This window comes from Xenopus tropicalis, chromosome 4 (genome assembly GCF_000004195.4).
Source record: "Xenopus tropicalis strain Nigerian chromosome 4, UCB_Xtro_10.0, whole genome shotgun sequence".
Taxonomy (NCBI): Eukaryota; Metazoa; Chordata; class Amphibia; order Anura; family Pipidae; genus Xenopus; species Xenopus tropicalis.
In genome coordinates this window covers 413211-438065 of record NC_030680.2, presented here as the reverse complement: position 1 = coordinate 438065, position 24855 = coordinate 413211, and the positions used below count along the sequence as shown (strand labels likewise).

At 55.3% G+C, this 24855-nt stretch overlaps 1 protein-coding gene across 1 annotated transcript; it reads left to right on the top strand.

The window, feature by feature from the left end:
- Positions 1–2082: 2082 nt before the first annotated feature.
- On the top strand, positions 2083–24084 carry LOC100135356 (transmembrane protein 86A; the record flags this gene model as incomplete). Its single annotated transcript, NM_001114030.1, is given in 5 exon segments — positions 2083–2218; positions 16627–16891; positions 22878–23564; positions 23565–23762; positions 23974–24084. Coding segments are annotated over 3 exon segments (714 nt in total).
- Between the last annotated feature and the right edge of the window lie 771 nt (positions 24085–24855).

Here is a 24855-nt window from a genome sequence, read left to right as displayed (position 1 = left end):
GCAGCCCCCTGTGGGTACAGGAGCCCTGTGTTGGCCAGGCAGCCCCCCCTGTGGGTACAGGAGCCCTGTGTTGGCAGGCAGCCCCCTGTGGGACAGGAGCCCTGTGTGGCCAGGCAGCCCCCCTGTGGACAGGAGCCCTGTGTTGGCTAAGCAGCCCCCCCCTGTGGGTACAGGAGCCCTGTGTTGGCCAGGCAGCCCCCCCTGTGAGTACAGGAGCCCTGTGTTGGTAAGCAGCCCCCCCCTGTGGAGTACAGGAGCCCTGTGTTGGCAGGCAGCCCCCCCTGTGGGTACAGGAGCCCTGTGTTGGCCAGCAGCCCCCCCTGTGGTACAGGAGCCCTGTGTTGGCCAGGCAGCCCCCCCTGTGGGTACAGGACCCTGTGTTGCCAGGCAGCCCCCCCTGTGGTACAGGAGCCCTGTGTTGGCCAGGCAGCCCCCCCTGTGGGTACAGGAGCCCTGTGTTGGCCAGGCAGCCCCCCCCCCTGTGGGTACAGGAGCCCTGTGTTGGCCAGGCAGCCCCCCTGTGGGTACAGGAGCCCTGTGTTGGCCAGGCAGCCCCCCCTGTGGGTACAGGAGCCCTGTGTTGGCCAGGCAGCCCCCCCTCTGTTAGTTACAAAGAGCCGACATATTGCCCCGGTATATGGGGCAGAATGCGGAGACTGCACAGAGCGCCCCGACTGGAACCCCAAGGCAGGTAAGAACCGGGCAGAAACGGTTCAACCCAATTCCCCCCCCCCAGTTTGTAGCTGCTCAAGCCCCGCCCCTCAGGGAGCCGAAGCCCCGCCCACCCACTCCGTCACAGCCCTCTGCTCAGTACAATAACATTCGGCAGAGACAGAGCGAGTGGGGGAATCGCTGGCGGCTGCGGGGGATCTGGGAGAAACTCGGGGAACAGAGGAGGAGAGGGGTGCAGGGACCAGATAGCGGGGTGCAGGGAGCAAAGAGGCGAGGGACCAGTAAGTGGGTGCCAGGGATCAGGCAAAGGGGTGCCAGGGATCAGGCAGTGGGGTTCCAGGATCAGGCAGTGGGGTGCCAGGGATCAGGCGGAGGGGTGCCAGGGATCAGGCGGAGGGGTGCCAGGGATCAGGTAGTGGGGTGCCAGGATCAGGTAGTGGGGTGCCAGGGATCAGGCAGTGGGGTGGCAGGGATCAGGCAGAGGGGTGCCAGGGATCAGGTAGTGGGGTGCCAGGGATCAGGCAGAGGGGTGCCAGGATCAGGTAGTGGGGTGCCAGGGATCAGGCAGAGGGGTGCCAGGGATCAGGCAGTGGGGTGGCAGGGATCAGGTAGTGGGGTGCCAGGGATCAGGCAGAGGGGTGCCAGGGATCAGGCAGTGGGGTGGGCAGGGATCAGGCAGAGGGGTGCCAGGGATCAGGCAGTGGGGCAGAGGTGCCAGGGATCAGGTAGTGGGGTGCCAGGGATCAGGCAGAGGGGTGCCAGGGATCAGGCAGGGGTGGCAGGGATCAGGCAGAGGGGTGCCAGGGATCAGGCAGTGGGTGGCAGGGATCAGGCAGAGGGGTGCCAGGGATCAGGTAGTGGGGTGCCAGGGATCAGGCAGAGGGGTGCCAGGGATCAGGTAGTGGGGTGCCAGGGATCAGGTAGTGGGGTGCCAGGGATCAGGTAGTGGGGTGGCAGGGATCAGGCAGAGGGGTGCCAGGATCAGGTAGTGGGGTGCCAGGGATCAGGCGGAGGGGTGCCAGGGATCAGGCAGAGGGGTGCCAGGGATCAGGCGGAGGGGTGCCAGGGATCAGGCGGAGGGGTGCCAGGGATCAGGCGGAGGGGTGCCAGGATCAGGTAGTGGGGTGCCAGGGATCAGGCGGAGGGGTGCCAGGGATCAGGCGGAGGGGTGCCAGGGATCAGCCGGAGGGGTGCCAGAATCAGGTAGTGGGGTGACAGGGATCAGGCGGAGGGGTGCCAGGGATCAGGCGGAGGGTGCCAGGGATCAGGCGGAGGGGTGCCAGGGATCAGCCGGAGGGGTGCCAGGGATCAGGCAAAGGGGTGCCAGGGATCAGGCAGAGGGGTGCCAGGGATCAGGCGGAGGGGTGCCAGGGATCAGGCGGAGGGGTGCCAGGGATCAGGCGGAGGGGTGCCAGGGATCAGCCGGAGGGGTGCCAGGGATCAGGCAAAGGGGTGCCAGGGATCAGGCGGAGGGTGCCAGGGATCAGTAGAAAGTACCAGTTTGTTCTGTTCCGGGCCGGCAGCCATGGTGTCTCCAGTTACTGTGGTGAGTAAAGATGATCATTATTATCCTTGGGGTTATATAGGGGGAAGCCCTGGGGTAGTTGTTTTGGGGCAGGAGTGGTACTATTGCCCATGGGGTAGTTGCTTTGGGGCAGGGGTGGTACTATTGCCCATGGGGTAGTTGCTTTGGGGCAGGAGTGGTACTATTGCCCATGGGGTAGTTAGTTTGGGGCAGGAGTGGTACTATTGCCCATGGGGAAGTTTCTTTGGGGCAGGAGTGGTACTATTGCCCATGGGGTAGTTGCTTTGGGGCAGGAGTGGTACTATTGCCCATGGGGTAGTTAGTTTGGGGCAGGAGTGGTACTATTGCCCATGGGGTAGTTAGTTTGGGGCAGGAGTGGTACTATTGCCCATGGGGTAGTTGCTTTGGGGCAGGAGTGGTACTATTGCCCATGGGGTAGTTAGTTTGGGGAAGGGGTGGTACTATTGCCCATGGGGTAGTTGCTTTGGGGCAGGAGTGGTACTATTGCCCATGGGGTAGTTAGTTTTGGGCAGGAGTGGTACTATTGCCCATGGGGTAGTTGCTTTGGGGCAGGAGTGGTACTATTGCCCATGGGGTAGTTAGTTTGGGGCAGGAGTGGTACTATTGCCCATGGGGTAGTTTGCTTGGGGGCATGGAGTTGGGGTACATTGCCCATGGGGTAGTAGTTTGGGCAGGAGTGGTCTATTGCCCCATGGGGTAGTTAGTTTTGGGGCAGGAGTGGTACTATTGCCCCATGGGGTAGTTAGTTTGGCGGAGTGGTACTTTGCCATGGGGTATGTTGCTTTGGGGCAGGAGTGGTACTATTGCCCATGGGGTAGTTAGTTTGGGGCAGGAGTGGTACTATTGCCCATGGGGTAGTTAGTTTGGGGCAGGAGTGGTACTATTGCCCATGGGGTAGTTGCTTTGGGGCAGGAGTGGTACTATTGCCCATGGGGTAGTTAGTTTGGGGTAGGAGTGGTACTATTGCCCATGGGGTAGTTAGTTTGGGAGAGAGCTGGTACTATTGCCCTGGGGTAATAAGGTGTTCCTAGGGAGACACACAGACGGCAGGGGCAGCACAGCGAGGGTTAATCCCCAGCTGATTCAGAATAACAATCGGCCATGTGACCTGATGTCAGACATGTGTTTGTGCTGAGATTAGCCCCGCCCCTGGGGGGAGGGTGGAAGCCAGGCCCCGCCCCCTCCATTCACTGTTACTTTGTATCACTGAGCAGAATGGAATCCGCTTGTGTTTAACTCTTTAACTCCCAGCAATGGATGTGAATTGTGTGTCTGTACTGCCCTGTGCCCCCATAATGTGTGGGTGAGGGGGCCCCTTACTCCCCCCCCCCTGCCCTGACTTGCCCCCCAGGCTTTGTCTCTTTAGCCACTTCCTGTTTCCTGTGGCCAACTGAGTGCAGCACATTAGGGACCCCCCCAGCTGTTGTTTGCGGGGCATCTGGGGCATCTGAACTTGTAGTGGGCACAGAGGGACACAGCCAGACCCCCCCCCATGCTTCTTTAATTGCCCCCAAGGGATATGTACCTACCTGCCCATCCATATAACCAGTAGGGGCACCTGTTCTACCCAAGGGATATGTACCTACCTGCCCATCCATATAACCAGTAAGCACTGGTTATATGGGCACCTGTTCTGCCCATCCATATAACCAGTAGGGGCACCTGTTCTACCCAAGGAATATGTACCTACCTGCCCATCCATATAACCAGTAGGGGCACCTGTTCTACCCAAGGAATATGTACCTACCTGCCCATTCATATAACCAGTAAGGCACCTGTTCTACCCAAGGGATATGTACCTACCTGCCCATTCATATAACCAGTAAGGGCACCTGTTCTACCCAAGGAATATGTACCTACCTGCCCATTCATATAACCAGTAAGGCACCTGTTCTACCCAAGGAATATGTACCTACCTGCCCATCCATATAACCAGTAGGGGCACCAGTTCTACCCAAGGAATATGACCTACCTGCCCTCCATATAACCAGTAGGGCACCAGTTCTACCCAAGGAATATGTACCTACCTGCCCATCCATATAACCAGTAGGGGCACCAGTTCTACCAAGGAATATGTACCTACCTGCCCATCCATATAACCAGTAGGGGCACCAGTTCTACCCAAGGAATATGTACCTACCTGCCCATCCATATAACCAGTAGGGGCACCAGTTCTACCCAAGGAATATGTACCTACCTGCCCATCCATATAACCAGTAGGGGCACCAGTTCTACCCAAGGAATATGTACCTACCTGCCCATCCATATAACCAGTAGGGCACCAGTTCTACCCAAGGAATATGTACCTACCTGCCCATCCATATAACCAGTAGGGGCACCAGTTCTACCCAAGGAATATGTACTACCTGCCCATCCATATAACCAGTAGGGGCACCAGTTCTACCCAAGGAATATGTACCTACCTGCCCATCCAATAAACCAGTAGGGGCACCAGTTCTACCCAAGGAATATGTACCTACCTGCCCATCCATATAACCAGTAGGGGCACCAGTTCTACCCAAGGAATATGTACCTACCTGCCCATCCATATAACCAGTAGGGGCACCAGTTCTACCCAAGGAATATGTACCTACCTGCCCATCCATATAACCAGTAGGGGCACCAGTTCTACCCAAGGAATATGTACCTACCTGCCCATCCATATAACCAGTAGGGGCACCAGTTCTACCCAAGGAATATGTACCTACCTGCCCATCCATATAACCAGTAGGGGCACCTGTTTGTTCTATCACATGTTTAGTAGACATGGCCCTATATGCTAATTCTCATATTGACCAGAAGGCACTTGTGGCCCCGTATATCTCCAGGGTGGGGGCAGGGAAATGGCTCTGACCTTTGTGCCACTGACTAGAGAGGCTGCAGGGAGTTACAGTCGGGCGCAGGGGGTTACAGTCGGGCGCAGGGGGTTACAGTCGGGCGCAGGGGGTTACAGTCGGGTGCAGGGGGTTACAGTCGGGCGCAGGGGGTTACAGTCGGGCGCAGGGGGTTACAGTCGGGCGCAGGGGGTTACAGTCGGGCGCAGGGAGTGACTTGTCTCTGTCTGATTGAGAAATTCCCTCTGGTGTCTCTCAAGTACAGACAGTTCTTTCTCAGCTGCTCATATTGTGCCATCTAGTGATATGCCCCTGGGTATGTGCCAACCCCGCCCCTGGGTATGTGCCAACAGCAGCAGGGCGCCCAGCTCCTCAGGTCAGCTGATATCTAGGGATATGCCCCTGGGTGCCCCATTGCCCATAATCACAAGGTGCCCCATTGCCCATAATCACTAGGTGCCCCATTGCCCATAATCACTAGGTGCCCCATTGCCCATAATCACTAGGTGCCCCATTGCCCATAATCACTAGGTGCCCCATTGCCCATAATAACTAGGTGCCTCATTGCCCATAATAACTAGGTGCCCCATTGCCCATAATCACTAGGTGCCCCATTGCCTATAATCAAGTAGGTGCCCCATTGCCCATAATCACTAGGTGCCTCATTGCACATAATCACTAGGTGCCCCATTTCCCATAATAACTAGGTGCCCCATTTCCCATAATCACTAGGTGCCCCATTGCCCATAATTAGTAGGTGCCCCATTTCCCATAATAACTAGGTTGCCCCCATTTTCCCATAATAACTAGGTGCCCCATTGCCCATAATCACTAGGTGCCCCATTGCCCATAATAACTAGGTGCCTCATGCCCATAATCACTAGGTGCCCCATTGCCCATGAATAACTAGGTGCCCCATTGCCCATAATAACTAGGTGCCCCATTTCCCATAATCACTAGGTGCCTCATTGCCCATAATCACTAGGTGCCCCATTGCCCATAATAACTAGGTGCCCCATTGCCCATAATCACTAGGTGCCCCATTTCCCATAATAACTAGGTGCCCCCATTTCCCATAATAACTAGGTGCCTCATTGCCCATAATAACTAAGTGCCCCATTGCCCATAATCACTAGGTGCCCATTGCCCATAATAACTAGGTGCCCCATTGCCCATAATCACTAGGTGCCCCATTTCCCATAATCACTAGGTGCCCCATTGCCCATAATCACTAGGTGCCCCATTGCCCATAATAACTAGGTGCCCCATTTCCCATAATCACTAGGTGCCTCATTGCCCATAATCACTAGGTGCCCCATTTCCCATAATAACTAGGTGCCTGATTGCCCATAATCCACTTAGGTGCCCCATTGCCCATAATAACTAGGTGCCTCATTGCCCATAATAACTAAGTGCCCCATTGCCCATAATCACTAGGTGCCCCATTGCCCATAATAACTAGGTGCCCCATTGCCCATAATCACTAGGTGCCCCATTGCCCCATAATCACAGGTGCCCATTTCCCATAATCACTAGGTGCCCCATTTCCCATAATAACTAGGTGCCCATTGCCCATAATCACTAGGTGCCCCATTGCCCATAATAACTAGGTGCCCATTTCCCATAATCACTAGGTGCCCCATTTCCCATAATCACTAGGTGCCCCATTTCCCATAATCACTAGGTGCCCCATTTCCCATAATAACTAGGTGCCCCATTGCCCATAATAACTAGGTGCCCCATTGCCCATAATAACTAGGTGCCCCATTTCCCATAATCACTAGGTGCCTCATTGCCCATAATCACTAAGTGCCTCATTGCCCATAATAACTAGGTGCCTCATTGCCCATAATAACTAGGTGCCCATTGCCCCATAAATAACTAGGTGCCCCATTTCCCATAATCACTAGGTGCCTCATTGCCCATAATCACTAAGTGCCTCATTGCCCATAATACTAGGTGCTCATTGCCCATAATAACTAGGTGCCCCATTTCCCATAATCACTAGGTGCCCCATTTCCATAATAACTAGGTGCCCCATTGCCCATAATCACTAGGTGCCCCATTGCCCATAATACTAGGTGCCCCCATTTCCCATAATCACTAGGTGCCCCATTGCCCATAATCACTAGGTGCCCCATTGCCATATAGTGCATTTATTACCCCTGATGGTAGGGCAGGCTTTGTGGTCCATTGAGTTGCCCCTTTGCCGTCCGTACGGCACAGAATTAGCCCGCCCATTATACCTGCCAATTGGATAAAGTTATCTGACTTTTATGAGGTCATTTTTCTTGCTAAAGGGCTACTCAGTTCAGGGGCCCGGGGGCTACTCAGTACAGGGGCTTGTGGGGCTACTCAGTACTGGGGCCCGGGGCTACTCAGTACAGGGGCTTGTGGGGCTACTCAGTAATGGGGCCCGGGGCTACTCAGTACAGGGGCCCGGGGCTACTCAGTACAGGGGCCCGGGGGCTACTCAGTACAGTGGCCCGGGGGCTACTCACTACTGGGGCCCGGGGGCTACTCAGTACAGGGGCCCGGGGGCTACTCAGTACTGGGGCCCGGGGGCTACTCAGTACAGGGGCCCGGGGGCTACTCAGTACTGGGGCCCGGGGGTTACTCAGTAGAGGGGCTTGTAGGGCTACTCAGCACAAGGGCCCAGGGGCTACTCAGTACAGGGGCCGGGGGCTACTCATTAGTACAAGGGGTCCAGGGGCCTACTCAGTACAGGGGCTTTGTGGGGCTACTCAGTACAGGGGCCCGGGGGCTACTCAGTACAGGGGCCTGGGGGCTACTCAGTACAGGGGCCTGGGGGCTACTCAGTACTGGGGCCCAGGGGCTACTCCATTAGTACAGGGGCCCCAGGGGCTACACAGTACAGTGGCCCGGGGGCTACTCAGTCCAGGGGCCCGGGGGGCTACTCATTAGTACAGGGGTCCAGGGGCTACTCAGACAAGGGCCCGGGGGCTATCATACAGGGGCCCGGGGGCTCTCAGTACAGGGCCGGGCTACTCAGTACAGGGGGCCCGGGGGGCTTCTCAGTACAGGGGCCTGGGGGCCTACTCAGTACAGGGGCCCGGGGGCTACTCAGTACTGGGGCCCGGGGGCTACTCAGTACCGGGGGCCCCCAGGGGCTCGGAGTCTAGGGGGCCCGGGGGCTCGGAGTCTCTCTGTGGCTAGCCATTCTTTAGCCTCACTGGCCTTTCTCCTTGTTCCCTGCAGGTAAAGAGCGAAGGGCCAAAGCTGGTGCCATTTTTCAAGGCCACTTGTGTGTATTTGTGCTGTGGCTTCCCGACCTCCAGCCCCTCCTGGTTCAGTGCCCTCATTAAGTGCTTGCCCATCTTCTGCCTGTGGGTGTTCCTGCTAGCCACGGGCTCAACTTCCTGGTCACCCACCGATGCGCAAAAGGATCTTTGCCGGATTAATATTCTCAGCCTTGGGAGACGCCTTCCTGATCTGGCAGGAGCAGGGCTACTTTGTGCACGGTAAGTACCCCGGGGGGGGCACATTGGCTGGCATTTAGCTGCCCCAGAGGGAGGGGTTTGGGCTGCTGCATTGGGATCTGCTTTGTGCACGGTAAGTACCCCAGGGGGGGCAACATTGGCTGGCATTTAGCTGCCCCCAGAGGGAGGGGTTTGGGCTGCTGCATTGGGATCTGCTTTGTGCAGGGTAAGTACCCCCCGGGGGGGCACATTTGGCTGGCATTTAGCTGCCCAGAGGGAGGGGTTTGGGCTGCTGCATTGGGATCTGCTTTGTGCACGGTAAGTACCCCGGGGGGGGCATTGGCTGGCATTTAGCTGCCCCAGAGGGAGGGGTTTGGGCTGCTGCATTGGGATCCGCTTTGTGCATGGTAAGTACCCCGGGGGGGGGCATTGGCTGGCATTTAGCTGCCCCAGAGGGAGGGGTTTGGGCTGCTGCATTGGGATCCGCTTTGTGCACGGTAAGTACCCCGGGGGGCATTGGCTGGCATTTAGCTGCCCCAGAGGGAGGGGTTTGGGCTGTAGAACCTCTGCATTGGGATCCGGTTCCGCCCAATGTCCCCAAACAGAAGGAGGAAGGAAGTCACCGGGGGCAGAAACTTCACAGAGAGGAACCAGAGAGAAGCCGCATTCCTTGGGGGGGGGGTATTAGAGTGGCACCCCCACCCCCCATGGATAAGGATAAAGGATTTGTCCATTAATAAACTATTGGTGGGGCCGGGGGCACTGGGGGGGGGTTATTCTGTACAGTGGAACCTGTGTCTCAGAGGGATTAGTAATATCACTGCTCGGCGCGACTCCGTACAAATGTAGGTACAACTTACCCCCAGCCCCCCATACCCCGAGGTACCCGCTGCGGGTCGGCCCATATACGGTTCCCTTTACAGAACCTTTCCTTATAGATCTCCTGACTGTGGGGATAAGGGGGTTCTCTCAGGAGTCGGCCCAGGCAGGAAAAGCAGAGAATGAGGAGTAACTTGCCCTTTAATCCCACAGTTAATCCCCTGCAGAAAGCTGAAGGGAGGAATTTGGAGCCACTGGGGGGGGGGGGGGGTGTCGGGGAGGGGAGGACGGGTGGGGGGGCCCCCAGCAGAGAGGATTAAGAGCAAACCATGCAGGGGAATTGGGGGTACAGGGAACTTGCGCTAAATAGGGTTAAACTATGGAGCCCATGGAGGGGGGGCTCTTTTCTAGCAGCTCCTGCCAATGGGGGTTATTGTAATTGAGGCCCCCCCTCCTGCACCCCTCCTGCCCCCTCTCCTACCCCCCCTCCTGCCCCCCTCCTGCCCCTCTTCTGCCCCCTCTCCTGCCCCCCTCCTACCCCCCTCCTGCCCCTTCTCTGCCCCCTCTCCTGTCCCCCTCCTACCCCTTCTCCTGCCCCCTCTCCTATCCCCTCTCCTGCCCCCCTCCTGCCCCCTCTTCTGCCGGCAGGGAAAGTGCCCTCCCACGTCCTGGGGGGGGGGGGGGGGCGATGGCACAAGAGCCCCCAGTCTCTGCCCCACAATAGCTCCATTTCCCCCCGTCCCTCAGTCTTCTTTCCCCACGTTCCTTCCCTTGGGGGGGGGGTCGCTGGGCACAGAGTGGCATCTGCAGCTGGAATAGTTGGCAGCGCCAGCCCTTGGGGCCCCTATTGAGTTATAATGGGAATAGAGGAGACCCCTGTGTCCTTCCCCCCCGGACTGGACTGACCCCAACTCTCTCCCTTACAGTCTGGCGACTATTTAGCTGTCTCTCTTCCCCCCAAAGGCCAATTTACCCCCCGTCCTTGGGTTTTGCCCCTAGAGAAAGCGAATATACACCGGCCCCTAGAGATACCCGATATACACCGGCCCCTAGAGAAACCCGATATACACCGGCCCCTAGAGATACCCGATATACACCGACCCCTAGAGAAACCCAATATACACCGGCCCCTTGAGAAACCCAATATACACCGGCCCCTAGAGAAACCCAATATACACCGGCCCCTAGAGAAACCCAATTATACACCGGCCCCTAGAGAAACCCAATATCCACCGGCCCCTAGAGATACCCAATATACACGGCCCCTAAGAGAAACCCAATATACACCGGCCCCTAGAGATACCCGATATACACCGGCCCCTAGAGATACCCAATATACACCGGCCCCTAGAGAAACCCAATATACACCGGCCCTAGAGATACCCAATATACACCGGCCCCTAGAGATACCCAATATACACCGGCCCCTAGAGAAACCCAATATACACCGGCCCTAGAGATACCCAATATACACCGGCCCCTAGAGAAACCCAATATACACCGGCCCCTAGAGATACCCAATATACACCGGCCCCTAGAGAAACCCAATATACACGGCCCCTAGAGCCCAATATACACGGCCCCTAGGATACCCAATATACACCGGCCCCTAGAGAAACCCAATATACACCGGCCCCTAGAGAAACCCGATATACACCGGCCCTAGAGATACCCAATATACACCGGCCCCCCGATATACACCGGCCCCTAGAGAACCCACCCAATATACACCGGCCCCTAGAGAAACCCGATATACACCGCCCCTAGAGATACCCAATATACACCAACCCTAGAGATACCCAATATACACCGGCCCCTAGAGAAACCCAATATACACCGGCCCTAGAGAAACCCAATATACACCGGCCCCTAGAGATACCCAATATACACCGGCCCCTAGAGAAACCCAATATTACACCGGCCCCTAGAGATACCCAATATACACCAACCCCTAGAGATACCCAATATACACCGGCCCCTAGAGATACCCAATATACACCGGCCCCTAGAGAAACCCAATATACACCGGCCCCTAAGATACCCAATATTAGAGATACCCAATATACACCAACCCCTAGAGATACCCAATATACACCAACCCTAGAGATACCCAATATCACCAACCCCTAGAGATACCCAATATACACCGGCCCCTAGAGATACCCAATATAATACAATATACACCAACCCCTAGAGATACCCAATATACAACCGGCCCCTAGAGAAACCCAATATACACCAACCCCTAGAGATACCCAATATACACCGGCCCCTAGAGAAACCCATATACACCAACCCCTAGAGATACCCAATATACACCGGCCCGTAGAGATACCCAATATACACCGGGCCCCTAGAGAAACCCAATATATCCGGCCCCTAGAGAAACCCAATATACACCGGCCCTAGAGATACCCAATATACACCGGCCCCTAGAGATACCCAATATACACCGGCCCTAGAGATACCCGATATACACCGGCCCCTAGAGAAACCCGATATACACCGGCCCCTAGAGAAACCCGATATACACCGACCCCTAGAGATACCCGATATACACCGGCCCCTAGAGATACCCAATATACACCGGCCCCTAGAGAAACCCAATATACACCGGCCCTAGAGATACCCAATATACACCATAGAGATACCCAATATACACAACCCCTAGAGATACCCAATATACACCAAACCCCTAGAAGATACCCAATATACACCAACCCTAGAGATACCCAATATACACCGGCCCTAGAGATACCCAATATACACCAAAGGGCCCCTAGAGAAACCCAATATACACCAACCCCTAGAGATACCCAATATACACCGGCCCTAGACCCATATACACCGAGAGATACCCAATAACACCGGCCCCTAGAGAACCCAATATACACGGCCACCGGCCCCTAGAGAAACCCAATATACACCGGCCCCAGAGAAACCCAATATACACCGGCCCCTAGAGAAACCCAATATACACCGGCCCCTAGAGATACCCCAATATACACCGGCCCCTAGAGATACCAATATACACCGGCCCGTAGAGATACCCAATATACACCGGCCCCTAGAGACTCGGAGTCTCTCTGTGGCTAGCCATTCTTTAGCCTCACTGGCCTTTCTCCTTGTTCCCTGCAGGTAAAGAGCGAAGGGCCAAAGCTGGTGCCATTTTTCAAGGCCACTTTGTGTGTATTTTGTGCTGTGGCTCCCGACCTCCAGCCCCTCCTGGTTCAGTGCCCTCATTAAGTGCTTGCCCATCTTCTGCCTGTGGTGTTCCTGCTAGCCCACGGGCTCAACTTCCTGGTCACCCACCGATGCGCCAAAAGGATCTTTGCCGGATTAATATTCTCAGCCTTGGGAGACGCCTTCCTGATCTGGCAGGAGCAGGGCTACTTTGTGCACGGTAAGTACCCCGGGGGGGGCACATTGGCTGGCATTTAGCTGCCCAGAGGGAGGGTTTGGGCTGCTGCATTGGGATCTGCTTTGTGCACGGTAAGTACCCCAGGGGGGGCACATTGGCTGGCATTTAGCTGCCCCAGAGGGAGGGGTTTGGGCTGCTGCATTGGGATCTGCTTTGTGCAGGGTAAGTACCCCCGGGGGGCACATTGGCTGGCATTTAGCTGCCCCAGAGGGAGGGGTTTGGGCTGCTGCATTGGGATCTGCTTTGTGCACGGTAAGTACCCGGGGGGGGCATTGGCTGGCATTTAGCTGCCCCAGAGGGAGGGGTTTGGGCTGCTGCATTGGGATCCGCTTTGTGCATGGTAAGTACCCCGGGGGGGGGCATTGGCTGGCATTTAGCTGCCCCAGAGGGAGGGGGTTTGGCTGCTGCATTGGGATCCGCTTTGTGCACGGTAAGTACCCCGGGGGGGCATTGGCTGGCATTTTAGCTGCCCAGAGGGAGGGGTTTGGGCTGTAGAACCTCTGCATTGGGATCCGGTTCCGCCCAATGTCCCCAAACAAGAGGAAGGAAGTCACCCGGGGCAGAAACTTCACAGAGAGGAACCAGAGAGAAGCCGCATTCCTTGGGGGGGGGGTATTAGAGTGGCACCCCACCCCCCATGGATAAGGATAAAGGATTTGTCCATTAATAAACTATTGGTGGGGGCCGGGGGCACTGGGGGGGTTATTCTGTACAGTGGAACCTGTGTCTCAGAGGGATTAGTAATATCACTGCTCGGCGGACTCCGTACAAATGTAGGTACAACTTACCCCAGCCCCCCCCATACCCCGAGGTACCCGCTGCGGGTCGGCCCATATATCGGTCCCTTTACAGAACCTTTCCTTATAGATCTCCTGACTGGTGGGATAAGGGGGTTCTCTCAGGAGTCGGCCCAGGCAGGAAAGCAGAGAATGAGGAGTAACTTGCCCTTTAATCCCACAGTTAATCCCCTGCAGAAAGCTGAAGGGAGGAATTTGGAGCCACTGGGGGGGGGGGGGGTGTCGGGGAGGGGAGGACGGGTGGGGGGGCCCCCAGCAGAGAGGATTAAGAGCAAACATGCAGGGGAATTGGGGTACAGGGAACTTGCGCTAAATAGGGTTAAAACTATGGAGCCCATGGAGGGGGCGGCTCTTTTCTAGCAGCTCCTGCCAATGGGGGTTATTGTAATTGAGGCCCCCCCTCCTGCACCCCTCCTGCCCCCTCTCCTACCCCCCCTCCTGCCCCCCTCCTGCCCCTCTTCTGCCCCCTCTCCTGCCCCCCTCCACCCCTTGCCCCCCTCCTGCCCCTTCTCTGCCCCTCTCCTGCCACTAGGTGCCTCATTGCACATAATCACTAGGTGCCCCATTTCCCATAATAACTAGGTGCCCCATTTCCCATAATCACTAGGTGCCCCATTGCCCATAATTAGTAGGTGCCCCATTTCCCATAATAACTAGGTGCCCCATTTTCCATAATAACTAGGTGCCCCATTGCCCATAATCACTAGGTGCCCCATTGCCCATAATAACTAGGTGCCTCATTGCCCATAATCACTAGGTGCCCCATTGCCCATAATAACTAGGTGCCCCATTGCCCATAATAACTAGGTGCCCCATTTCCCATAATCACTAGGTGCCTCATTGCCCATAATCACTAGGTGCCCCATTGCCCATAATAACTAGGTGCCCCATTGCCCATAATCACTAGGTGCCCCATTTCCCATAATAACTAGGTGCCCCATTTCCCATAATAACTAGGTGCCTCATTGCCCATAATAACTAAGTGCCCCATTGCCCATAATCACTAGGTGCCCCATTGCCCATAATAACTAGGTGCCCCATTGCCCATAATCACTAGGTGCCCCATTTCCCATAATCACTAGGTGCCCCATTGCCCATAATCACTAGGTGCCCCATTGCCCATAATAACTAGGTGCCCCATTTCCCATAATCACTAGGTGCCTCATTGCCCATAATCACTAGGTGCCCCATTTCCCATAATAACTAGGTGCCTGATTGCCCATAATCACTAGGTGCCCCATTGCCCATAATAACTAGGTGCCTCATTGCCCATAATAACTAAGTGCCCCATTGCCCATAATCACTAGGTGCCCCATTGCCCATAATAACTAGGTGCCCCATTGCCCATAATCACTAGGTGCCCCATTGCCCATAATCACTAGGTGCCCCATTTCCCATAATCACTAGGTGCCCCATTTCCCATAATAACTAGGTGCCCCATTGCCCATAATCACTAGGTGCCCCATTGCCCATAATAACTAGGTGCCCCATTTCCCATAATCACTAGGTGCCCCATTTCCCATAATCACTAGGTGCCCCATTTCCCATAATCACTAGGTGCCCCATTTCCCATAATAACTAGGTGCCCCATTGCCCATAATAACTAGGTGCCCCATTGCCCATAATAACTAGGTGCCCCATTTCCCATAATCACTAGGTGCCTCATTGCCCATAATCACTAAGTGCCTCATTGCCCATAATAACTAGGTGCCTCATTGCCCATAATAACTAGGTGCCCCATTGCCCATAATAACTAGGTGCCCCATTTCCCATAATCACTAGGTGCCTCATTGCCCATAATCACTAAGTGCCTCATTGCCCATAATAACTAGGTGCCTCATTGCCCATAATAACTAGGTGCCCCATTTCCCATAATCACTAGGTGCCCCATTTCCCATAATAACTAGGTGCCCCATTGCCCATAATCACTAGGTGCCCCATTGCCCATAATAACTAGGTGCCCCATTTCCCATAATCACTAGGTGCCCCATTGCCCATAATCACTAGGTGCCCCATTGCCCATATAGTGCATTTATTACCCCTGATGGGTAGGGCAGGCTTTGTGGTCCATTGAGTTGCCCCTTTGCCAGTCCGTACGGCACAGAATTAGCCCCGCCCATTATACCTGCCAATTGGATAAAGTTATCTGACTTTTATGAGGTCATTTTCTTGCTAAAGGGCTACTCAGTTCAGGGGCCCGGGGGCTACTCAGTACAGGGGCTTGTGGGGCTACTCAGTACTGGGGCCCGGGGGCTACTCAGTACAGGGGCTTGTGGGGCTACTCAGTAATGGGGCCCGGGGGCTACTCAGTACAGGGGCCCGGGGCTACTCAGTACAGGGGCCCGGGGGCTACTCAGTACAGTGGCCCGGGGGCTACTCACTACTGGGGCCCGGGGGCTACTCAGTACAGGGGCCCGGGGGCTACTCAGTACTGGGGCCCGGGGGCTACTCAGTACAGGGGCCCGGGGGCTACTCAGTACTGGGGCCCGGGGGTTACTCAGTAGAGGGGCTTGTAGGGCTACTCAGCACAAGGGCCCAGGGGCTACTCAGTACAGGGGCCCGGGGGCTACTCATTAGTACAGGGGTCCAGGGGCTACTCAGTACAGGGGCTTGTGGGGCTACTCAGTACAGGGGCCCGGGGGCTACTCAGTACAGGGGCCTGGGGGCTACTCAGTACAGGGGCCTGGGGGCTACTCAGTACTGGGGCCCAGGGGCTACTCATTAGTACAGGGGCCCAGGGGCTACACAGTACAGTGGCCCGGGGGCTACTCAGTCCAGGGGCCCGGGGGGCTACTCATTAGTACAGGGGTCCAGGGGCTACTCAGCACAAGGGCCCGGGGGCTACTCAGTACAGGGGCCCGGGGGCTTCTCAGTACAGGGGCCTGGGGGCTACTCAGTACAGGGGCCCGGGGGCTTCTCAGTACAGGGGCCTGGGGGCTACTCAGTACAGGGGCCCGGGGGCTACTCAGTACTGGGGCCCGGGGGCTACTCAGTACAGGGGCCCAGGGGCTCGGAGTCTAGGGGGCCCGGGGGCTCGGAGTCTCTCTGTGGCTAGCCATTCTTTAGCCTCACTGGCCTTTCTCCTTGTTCCCTGCAGGTAAAGAGCGAAGGGCCAAAGCTGGTGCCATTTTTCAAGGCCACTTGTGTGTATTTTGTGCTGTGGCTCCCGACCTCCAGCCCCTCCTGGTTCAGTGCCCTCATTAAGTGCTTGCCCATCTTCTGCCTGTGGGTGTTCCTGCTAGCCCACGGGCTCAACTTCCTGGTCACCCACCGATGCGCCAAAAGGATCTTTGCCGGATTAATATTCTCAGCCTTGGGAGACGCCTTCCTGATCTGGCAGGAGCAGGGCTACTTTGTGCACGGTAAGTACCCCGGGGGGGGCACATTGGCTGGCATTTAGCTGCCCCAGAGGGAGGGGTTTGGGCTGCTGCATTGGGATCTGCTTTGTGCACGGTAAGTACCCCAGGGGGGGCACATTGGCTGGCATTTAGCTGCCCCAGAGGGAGGGGTTTGGGCTGCTGCATTGGGATCTGCTTTGTGCAGGGTAAGTACCCCCGGGGGGGCACATTGGCTGGCATTTAGCTGCCCCAGAGGGAGGGGTTTGGGCTGCTGCATTGGGATCTGCTTTGTGCACGGTAAGTACCCCGGGGGGGGGCATTGGCTGGCATTTAGCTGCCCCAGAGGGAGGGGTTTGGGCTGCTGCATTGGGATCCGCTTTGTGCATGGTAAGTACCCCGGGGGGGGGCATTGGCTGGCATTTAGCTGCCCCAGAGGGAGGGGTTTGGGCTGCTGCATTGGGATCCGCTTTGTGCACGGTAAGTACCCCGGGGGGGGCATTGGCTGGCATTTAGCTGCCCCAGAGGGAGGGGTTTGGGCTGTAGAACCTCTGCATTGGGATCCGGTTCCGCCCAATGTCCCCAAACAGAAGGAGGAAGGAAGTCACCGGGGCAGAAACTTCACAGAGAGGAACCAGAGAGAAGCCGCATTCCTTGGGGGGGGGGGTATTAGAGTGGCACCCCCACCCCCCATGGATAAGGATAAAGGATTTGTCCATTAATAAACTATTGGTGGGGCCGGGGGCACTGGGGGGGGGTTATTCTGTACAGTGGAACCTGTGTCTCAGAGGGATTAGTAATATCACTGCTCGGCGCGACTCCGTACAAATGTAGGTACAACTTACCCCCAGCCCCCCCCATACCCCGAGGTACCCGCTGCGGGTCGGCCCATATACGGTTCCCTTTACAGAACCTTTCCTTATAGATCTCCTGACTGTGGGGATAAGGGGGTTCTCTCAGGAGTCGGCCCAGGCAGGAAAAGCAGAGAATGAGGAGTAACTTGCCCTTTAATCCCACAGTTAATCCCCTGCAGAAAGCTGAAGGGAGGAATTTGGAGCCACTGGGGGGGGGGGGGGGGTGTCGGGGGAGGGGAGGACGGGTGGGGGGGCCCCCAGCAGAGAGGATTAAGAGCAAACCATGCAGGGGAATTGGGGGTACAGGGAACTTGCGCTAAATAGGGTTAAAACTATGGAGCCCATGGAGGGGGGGCTCTTTTCTAGCAGCTCCTGCCAATGGGGGTTATTGTAATTGAGGCCCCCCCTCCTGCACCCCTCCTGCCCCCTCTCCTACCCCCCCTCCTGCCCCCCTCCTGCCCCCTCTTCTGCCCCCTCTCCTGCCCCCCTCCTACCCCCCCTCCTGCCCCCTCTTCTGCCCCCTCTCCTGTCCCCCTCCTACCCCTTCTCCTGCCCCCTCTCCTATCCCCTCTCCTGCCCCCCTCCTGCCCCCTCTTCTGCCCGGCAGGGAAAGTGCCCTCCCACGTCCTGGGGGGGGGGGGGGGGGCGATGGCACAAGAGCCCCCAGTCTCTGCCCCACAATAGCTCCATTCTCCCCCGTCCCTCAGTCTCTTTCCCACGTTCCTTCCCTTGGGGGGGGGGGTCGCTGGGCACAGAGTGGCATCTGCAGCTGGAATAGTTGGCAGCGCCAGCCCTTGGGGCCCCTATTGAGTTATAATGGGAATAGAGGAGACCCCTGTGTCCTTCCCCCCCCGGACTGGACTGACCCCCAACTCTCTCCCTTACAGTCTGGCGACTATTTAGCTGTCTCTCTTCCCCCCAAAGGCCAATTTACCCCCCGTCCTTGGGTTTTTGCCCCTAGAGAAAGCGAATATACACCGGCCCCTAGAGATACCCGATATACACCGGCCCCTAGAGAAACCCGATATACACCGGCCCCTAGAGATACCCGATATACACCGACCCCTAGAGAAACCCAATATACACCGGCCCCTTGAGAAACCCAATATACACCGGCCCCTAGAGAAACCCCAATATACACCGGCCCCTAGAGAAACCCAATATACACCGGCCCCTAGAGAAACCCAATATACACCGGCCCCTAGAGATACCCAATATACACCGGCCCCTAGAGAAACCCAATATACACCGGCCCCTAGAGATACCCGATATACACCGGCCCCTAGAGATACCCAATATACACCGGCCCCTAGAGAAACCCAATATACACCGGCCCCTAGAGATACCCAATATACACCGGCCCCTAGAGATACCCAATATACACCGGCCCCTAGAGAAACCCAATATACACCGGCCCCTAGAGATACCCAATATACACCGGCCCCTAGAGAAACCCAATATACACCGGCCCCTAGAGATACCCAATATACACCGGCCCCTAGAGAAACCCAATATACACCGGCCCCTAGAGAAACCCAATATACACCGGCCCCTAGAGATACCCAATATACACCGGCCCCTAGAGAAACCCAATATACACCGGCCCCTAGAGAAACCCGATATACACCGGCCCCTAGAGATACCCAATATACACCGGCCCCTAGAGAAACCCGATATACACCGGCCCCTAGAGATACCCAATATACACCGGCCCCTAGAGAAACCCAATATACACCGGCCCCTAGAGAAACCCGATATACACCGGCCCCTAGAGATACCCAATATACACCAACCCCTAGAGATACCCAATATACACCGGCCCCTAGAGAAACCCCAATATACACGGCCCCTAGAGAAACCCAATATACACCGGCCCCTAGAGATACCCAATATACACCGGCCCCTAGAGAAACCCAATATACACCGGCCCCTAGAGATACCCAATATACACCAACCCCTAGAGATACCCAATATACACCGGCCCCTAGAGATACCCAATATACACCGGCCCCTAGAGAAACCCAATATACACCGGCCCCTAGAGATACCCAATATACACCAACCCCTAGAGATACCCAATATACACCAACCCCTAGAGATACCCAATATACACCAACCCCTAGAGATACCCAATATACACCAACCCCTAGAGATACCCAATATACACCGGCCCCTAGAGATACCCAATATACACCGGCCCCTAGAGATACCCAATATACACCAACCCCTAGAGATACCCAATATACACCGGCCCCTAGAGAAACCCAATATACACCAACCCCTAGAGATACCCAATATACACCGGCCCCTAGAGAAACCCAATATACACCAACCCCTAGAGATACCCAATATACACCGGCCCGTAGAGATACCCAATATACACCGGGCCCCTAGAGAAACCCAATATATACCGGCCCCTAGAGAAACCCAATATACACCGGCCCCTAGAGATACCCAATATACACCGGCCCCTAGAGATACCCAATATACACCGGCCCCTAGAGATACCCGATATACACCGGCCCCTAGAGAAACCCGATATACACCGGCCCCTAGAGAAACCCGATATACACCGACCCCTAGAGATACCCGATATACACCGGCCCCTAGAGATACCCAATATACACCGGCCCCTAGAGAAAACCCAATATACACCGGCCCCTAGAGATACCCAATATACACCAACCCCTAGAGATACCCAATATACACCAACCCCTAGAGATACCCAATATACACCAACCCCTAGAGATACCCAATATACACCAACCCCTAGAGATACCCAATATACACCGGCCCCTAGAGATACCCAATATACACCAACCCCTAGAGATACCCAATATACACCGGCCCCTAGAGAAACCCAATATACACCAACCCCTAGAGATACCCAATATACACCGGCCCCTAGAGATACCCAATATACACCGGCCCCTAGAGATACCCAATATACACCGGCCCCTAGAGAAACCCAATATACACCGACCCCTAGAGATACCCGATATACACCGGCCCCTAGAGAAACCCAATATACACCGGCCCCTAGAGAAACCCAATATACACCGGCCCCTAGAGAAACCCAATATACACCGGCCCCTAGAGATACCCAATATACACCGGCCCCTAGAGATACCCAATATACACCGGCCCGTAGAGATACCCAATATACACCGGCCCCTAGAGAAACCCAATATATACCGGCCCCTAGAGAAACCCAATATACACCGGCCCCTAGAGATACCCAATATACACCGGCCCCTAGAGATACCCAATATACACCGGCCCCTAGAGATACCCGATATACACCGGCCCCTAGAGAAACCCGATATACACCGGCCCCTAGAGAAACCCGATATACACCGACCCCTAGAGAAACCCGATATACACCGGCCCCTAGAGATACCCGATATACACCGGCCCCTAGAGATACCCAATATATACCGACCCCTAGAGATACCCAATATACACCGGCCCGTAGAGATACCCAATATACACCGGCCCCTAGAGATACCCAATATACACCGGCCCGTAGAGATACCCAATATACACCGGCCCCTAGAGAAACCCAATATACACCGGCCCCTAGAGAAACCCAATATACACCGACCCCTAGAGATACCCGATATACACCGGCCCCTAGAGATACCCGATATACACCGGCCCCTAGAGAAACCCAATATACACCGGCCCCTGGGGTTTCCCAGTTAGGCTTTAGGGGAGTCGATGGGTAACAATACTCAGGACTAGGGGTAACAATACTCAGGACTAGGGGTAACAATACTCAGGACTAAGGGTAACAATACTCAGGACTAGGGGTAACAATACTCAGGACTAGGGGTAACAATACTCAAGACTAGGGGTAACAATACTCAGGACTAAGGGTAACAATACTCAGGACTAGGGGTAACAATACTCAGGACTAAGGGTAACAATACTCAGGACTAAGGGTAACAATACACAGGACTAGGGGTAACAATACTCAGGACTAAGGGTAACAATACTCAGGACTAAGGGTAACAATACTCAGGACTAAGGGTAACAATACTCAGGACTAGGGGTAACAATACTCAGGACTAGGGGTAACAATACTCAGGACTAAGGGTAACAATACTCAGGACTAGGGGTAACAATACTCAGGACTAAGGGTAACAATACTCAGGACTAGGGGTAACAATACTCAGGACTAAGGGTAACAATACTCAGGACTAGGGGTAACAATACTCAAGACTAGGGGTAACAATACTCAGGACTAAGGGTAACAATACTCAGGACTAGGGGTAACAATACTCAGGACTAAGGGTAACAATACTCAGGACTAAGGGTAACAATACTCAGGACTAGGGGTAACAATACTCAGGACTAAGGGTAACAATACTCAGGACTAAGGGTAACAATACACAGGACTAAGGGTAACAATACACAGGACTAAGGGTAACAATACACAGGACTAGGGGTAACAATACTCAGGACTAGGGGTAACAATACTCAGGACTAGGGGTAACAATACTCAGGACTAAGGGTAACAATACTCAGGACTAGGGGTAACAATACTCAGGACTAAGGGTAACAATACTCAGGACTAGGGGTAACAATACTCAGGACTAAGGGTAACAATACTCAGGACTAAGGGTAACAATACACAGGACTAGGGGTAACAATACTCAGGACTAGGGGTAACAATACTCAGGACTAAGGGTAACAATACTCAGGACTAAGGGTAACAATACTCAGGACTAAGGGTAACAATACACAGGACTAGGGGTAACAATACTCAGGACTAGGGGTAACAATACTCAGCACTAAAGGTAACAATACTCAGGACTAGGGGTAACAATACTCAGGACTAGGGGTAACAATACTCAGGACTAAGGGTAACAATACTCAGGACTAGGGGTAACAATACTCAGGACTAGGGGTAACAATACTCAGGACTAGGGGTAACAATACTCAGGACTAGGGGTAACAATACTCAGGACTAAGGGTAACAATACTCAGGACTAGGGGTAACAATACTCAGGACTAGGGGTAACAATACTCAGGACTAAGGGTAACAATACTCAGGACTAGGGGTAACAATACTCAGGACTAAGGGTAACAATACTCAGGACTAAGGGTAACAATACTCAGGACTAAGGGTAACTTTCCCTTTTGCCCCCCCCCAGGGCTGCTCATGTTCTCCATCACCCACATCCTTTACTCGTCTGCGTTTGGGATGAAGCCATTGGACCTTCGCACTGGGACGGTTATGGGGCTCATCTCCGGGGCCATGTACTCCTTCCTGTACACCTACCTCTCCGGCCCCTTCACCTACCTGGTTGCCGTATACACGGCTCTGATAGCCTTTATGGGCTGGAGGGCCATGGCCGGGGTGCAGCTCTGGAACGACCTCTGGACCTGGACCAAGCTTTCCGCCTGTGTCGGTTCCGTGCTCTTCATCGTGTCGGACCTGACCATCGCCGTCAACAAGTTCTGCTTCCCGGTGCCCTGCTCCCGGGCCATCATCATGGCTACTTACTACGCGGCCCAGATGCTCATCGCCCTGTCGGTGGTTGAGTGCCGGGATGAGGAAGACTATAGGCGGAGGAAGTAGGACGGACAGTTTGGGGTCCAATGGGATTTGGCTGATGGGGATCAGTGTTCCTTTAGCTGAGGCACATTATTTGCCCCCCCAGCAGGTACCCCCAATCTCTCAGAGGAACCTTCTGATGAACAATGTGTATTATGTACCCCCAGGGGCCCGACCCTATGCTGCTTATTGCCTCCCCAATGGGCCAATCAGACTGTAGCCCTGCTGTAAAGAGGGAGAGAGATGCCCTTAGGGGCCACACCTATTGGCCTGGGGGCCACCCCAGCTCTCTCCACCTCTATGGGGTTTTTAGGGGCATATTTGACGTGAGCTATTTTTGCCCTTTGCTAAATCTGCCCCCTTGTGGGATGGAGCTGTGGGCGGAGACAGAGACCCCAGGAAGCCTCTTGGGAATATTGGGGGCAATAGCTGTAATGGAAAGATACCCCCCCGGGCCTCACTTACATTAGCTGCTGTTAGAGACTCACATTGGGCATTATTATGGTATTTACCCACATGCGGGGCATTTGTACCAAGCTGGGGTTCCACGGGCCCCTGTTTGATGCCCCCCCCATCCCTGTTTCTCCCAGTGCAGGGGGCTCATTCTCAGCTTCCCCAAGCTGCTATATGATTGGCTGGACCATTATCCTTCTCTGTATCAGGGAGAGTCTCTCATTGGCCCCCAAGGGCCCGACTCTTATCATTATTGTATAACAATCGGTTTCCTTTCTCTCTTCTGTGATTGGTGGATTTCATAGAAACTGATTTGCTTCGCTAAATGTCAGTACAGAAAATCTGAATAACCCAGTGCATTGTGGTCTTTCTTATCAGAATGTGGCCCCGGGGCCCCCAGAGAGCCCAAGGTGGGGCAGGAAACACAGTACCATGATGCATCACTCCATAGTGCCCAGTGGGGTAACCAGTATGTAGTGGGGGGGGTCGGGATATTGGGGGGGGCACGGATCATCATGGGGTCTGTGGGGGGGTCAGGATATCGGGGGGGGGTACAGATCATCATGGGGTCTGTGGGGGGGGCTGGGATATCAGGGGGGGCACGGATCATCATGGGGTCTGTGGGGGGGTCAGGATATCGGGGGGGGGTACAGATCATCATGGGGTCTGTGGGGGGTCAGGATATCGGGGGGGGGGTACAGATCATCATGGGGTCTGTGGGGGGGCTGGGATATCGGGGGGGCACGGATCATCAGGGGGTCTGTGGGGGGGTTGGGATATCAGGGGCGGCACGGATCATCAGGGGGTCTGTGGGGGGGAGTCTGGATATTGGGGGGCACGGATCATCATGGGGTCTGTGGGGGGGTTGGGATATCGGGGGGGGGCACGGATCATCATGGGGTCTGTGGGGGGGGTCGGGATATCGGGGGGGCACGGATCATCATGGGGTCTGTGGGGGGGTTGGGATATCGGGGGGCACAGATCATCATGGGGTCTGTGGGGGGGTCGGGATATTGGGGGGCACGGATCATCATGGGGTCTGTGGGGGGGGCTGGGATATCAGGGGGGGCACGGATCATCATGGGGTCTGTGGGGGGGTCAGGATATCGGGGGGTACAGAT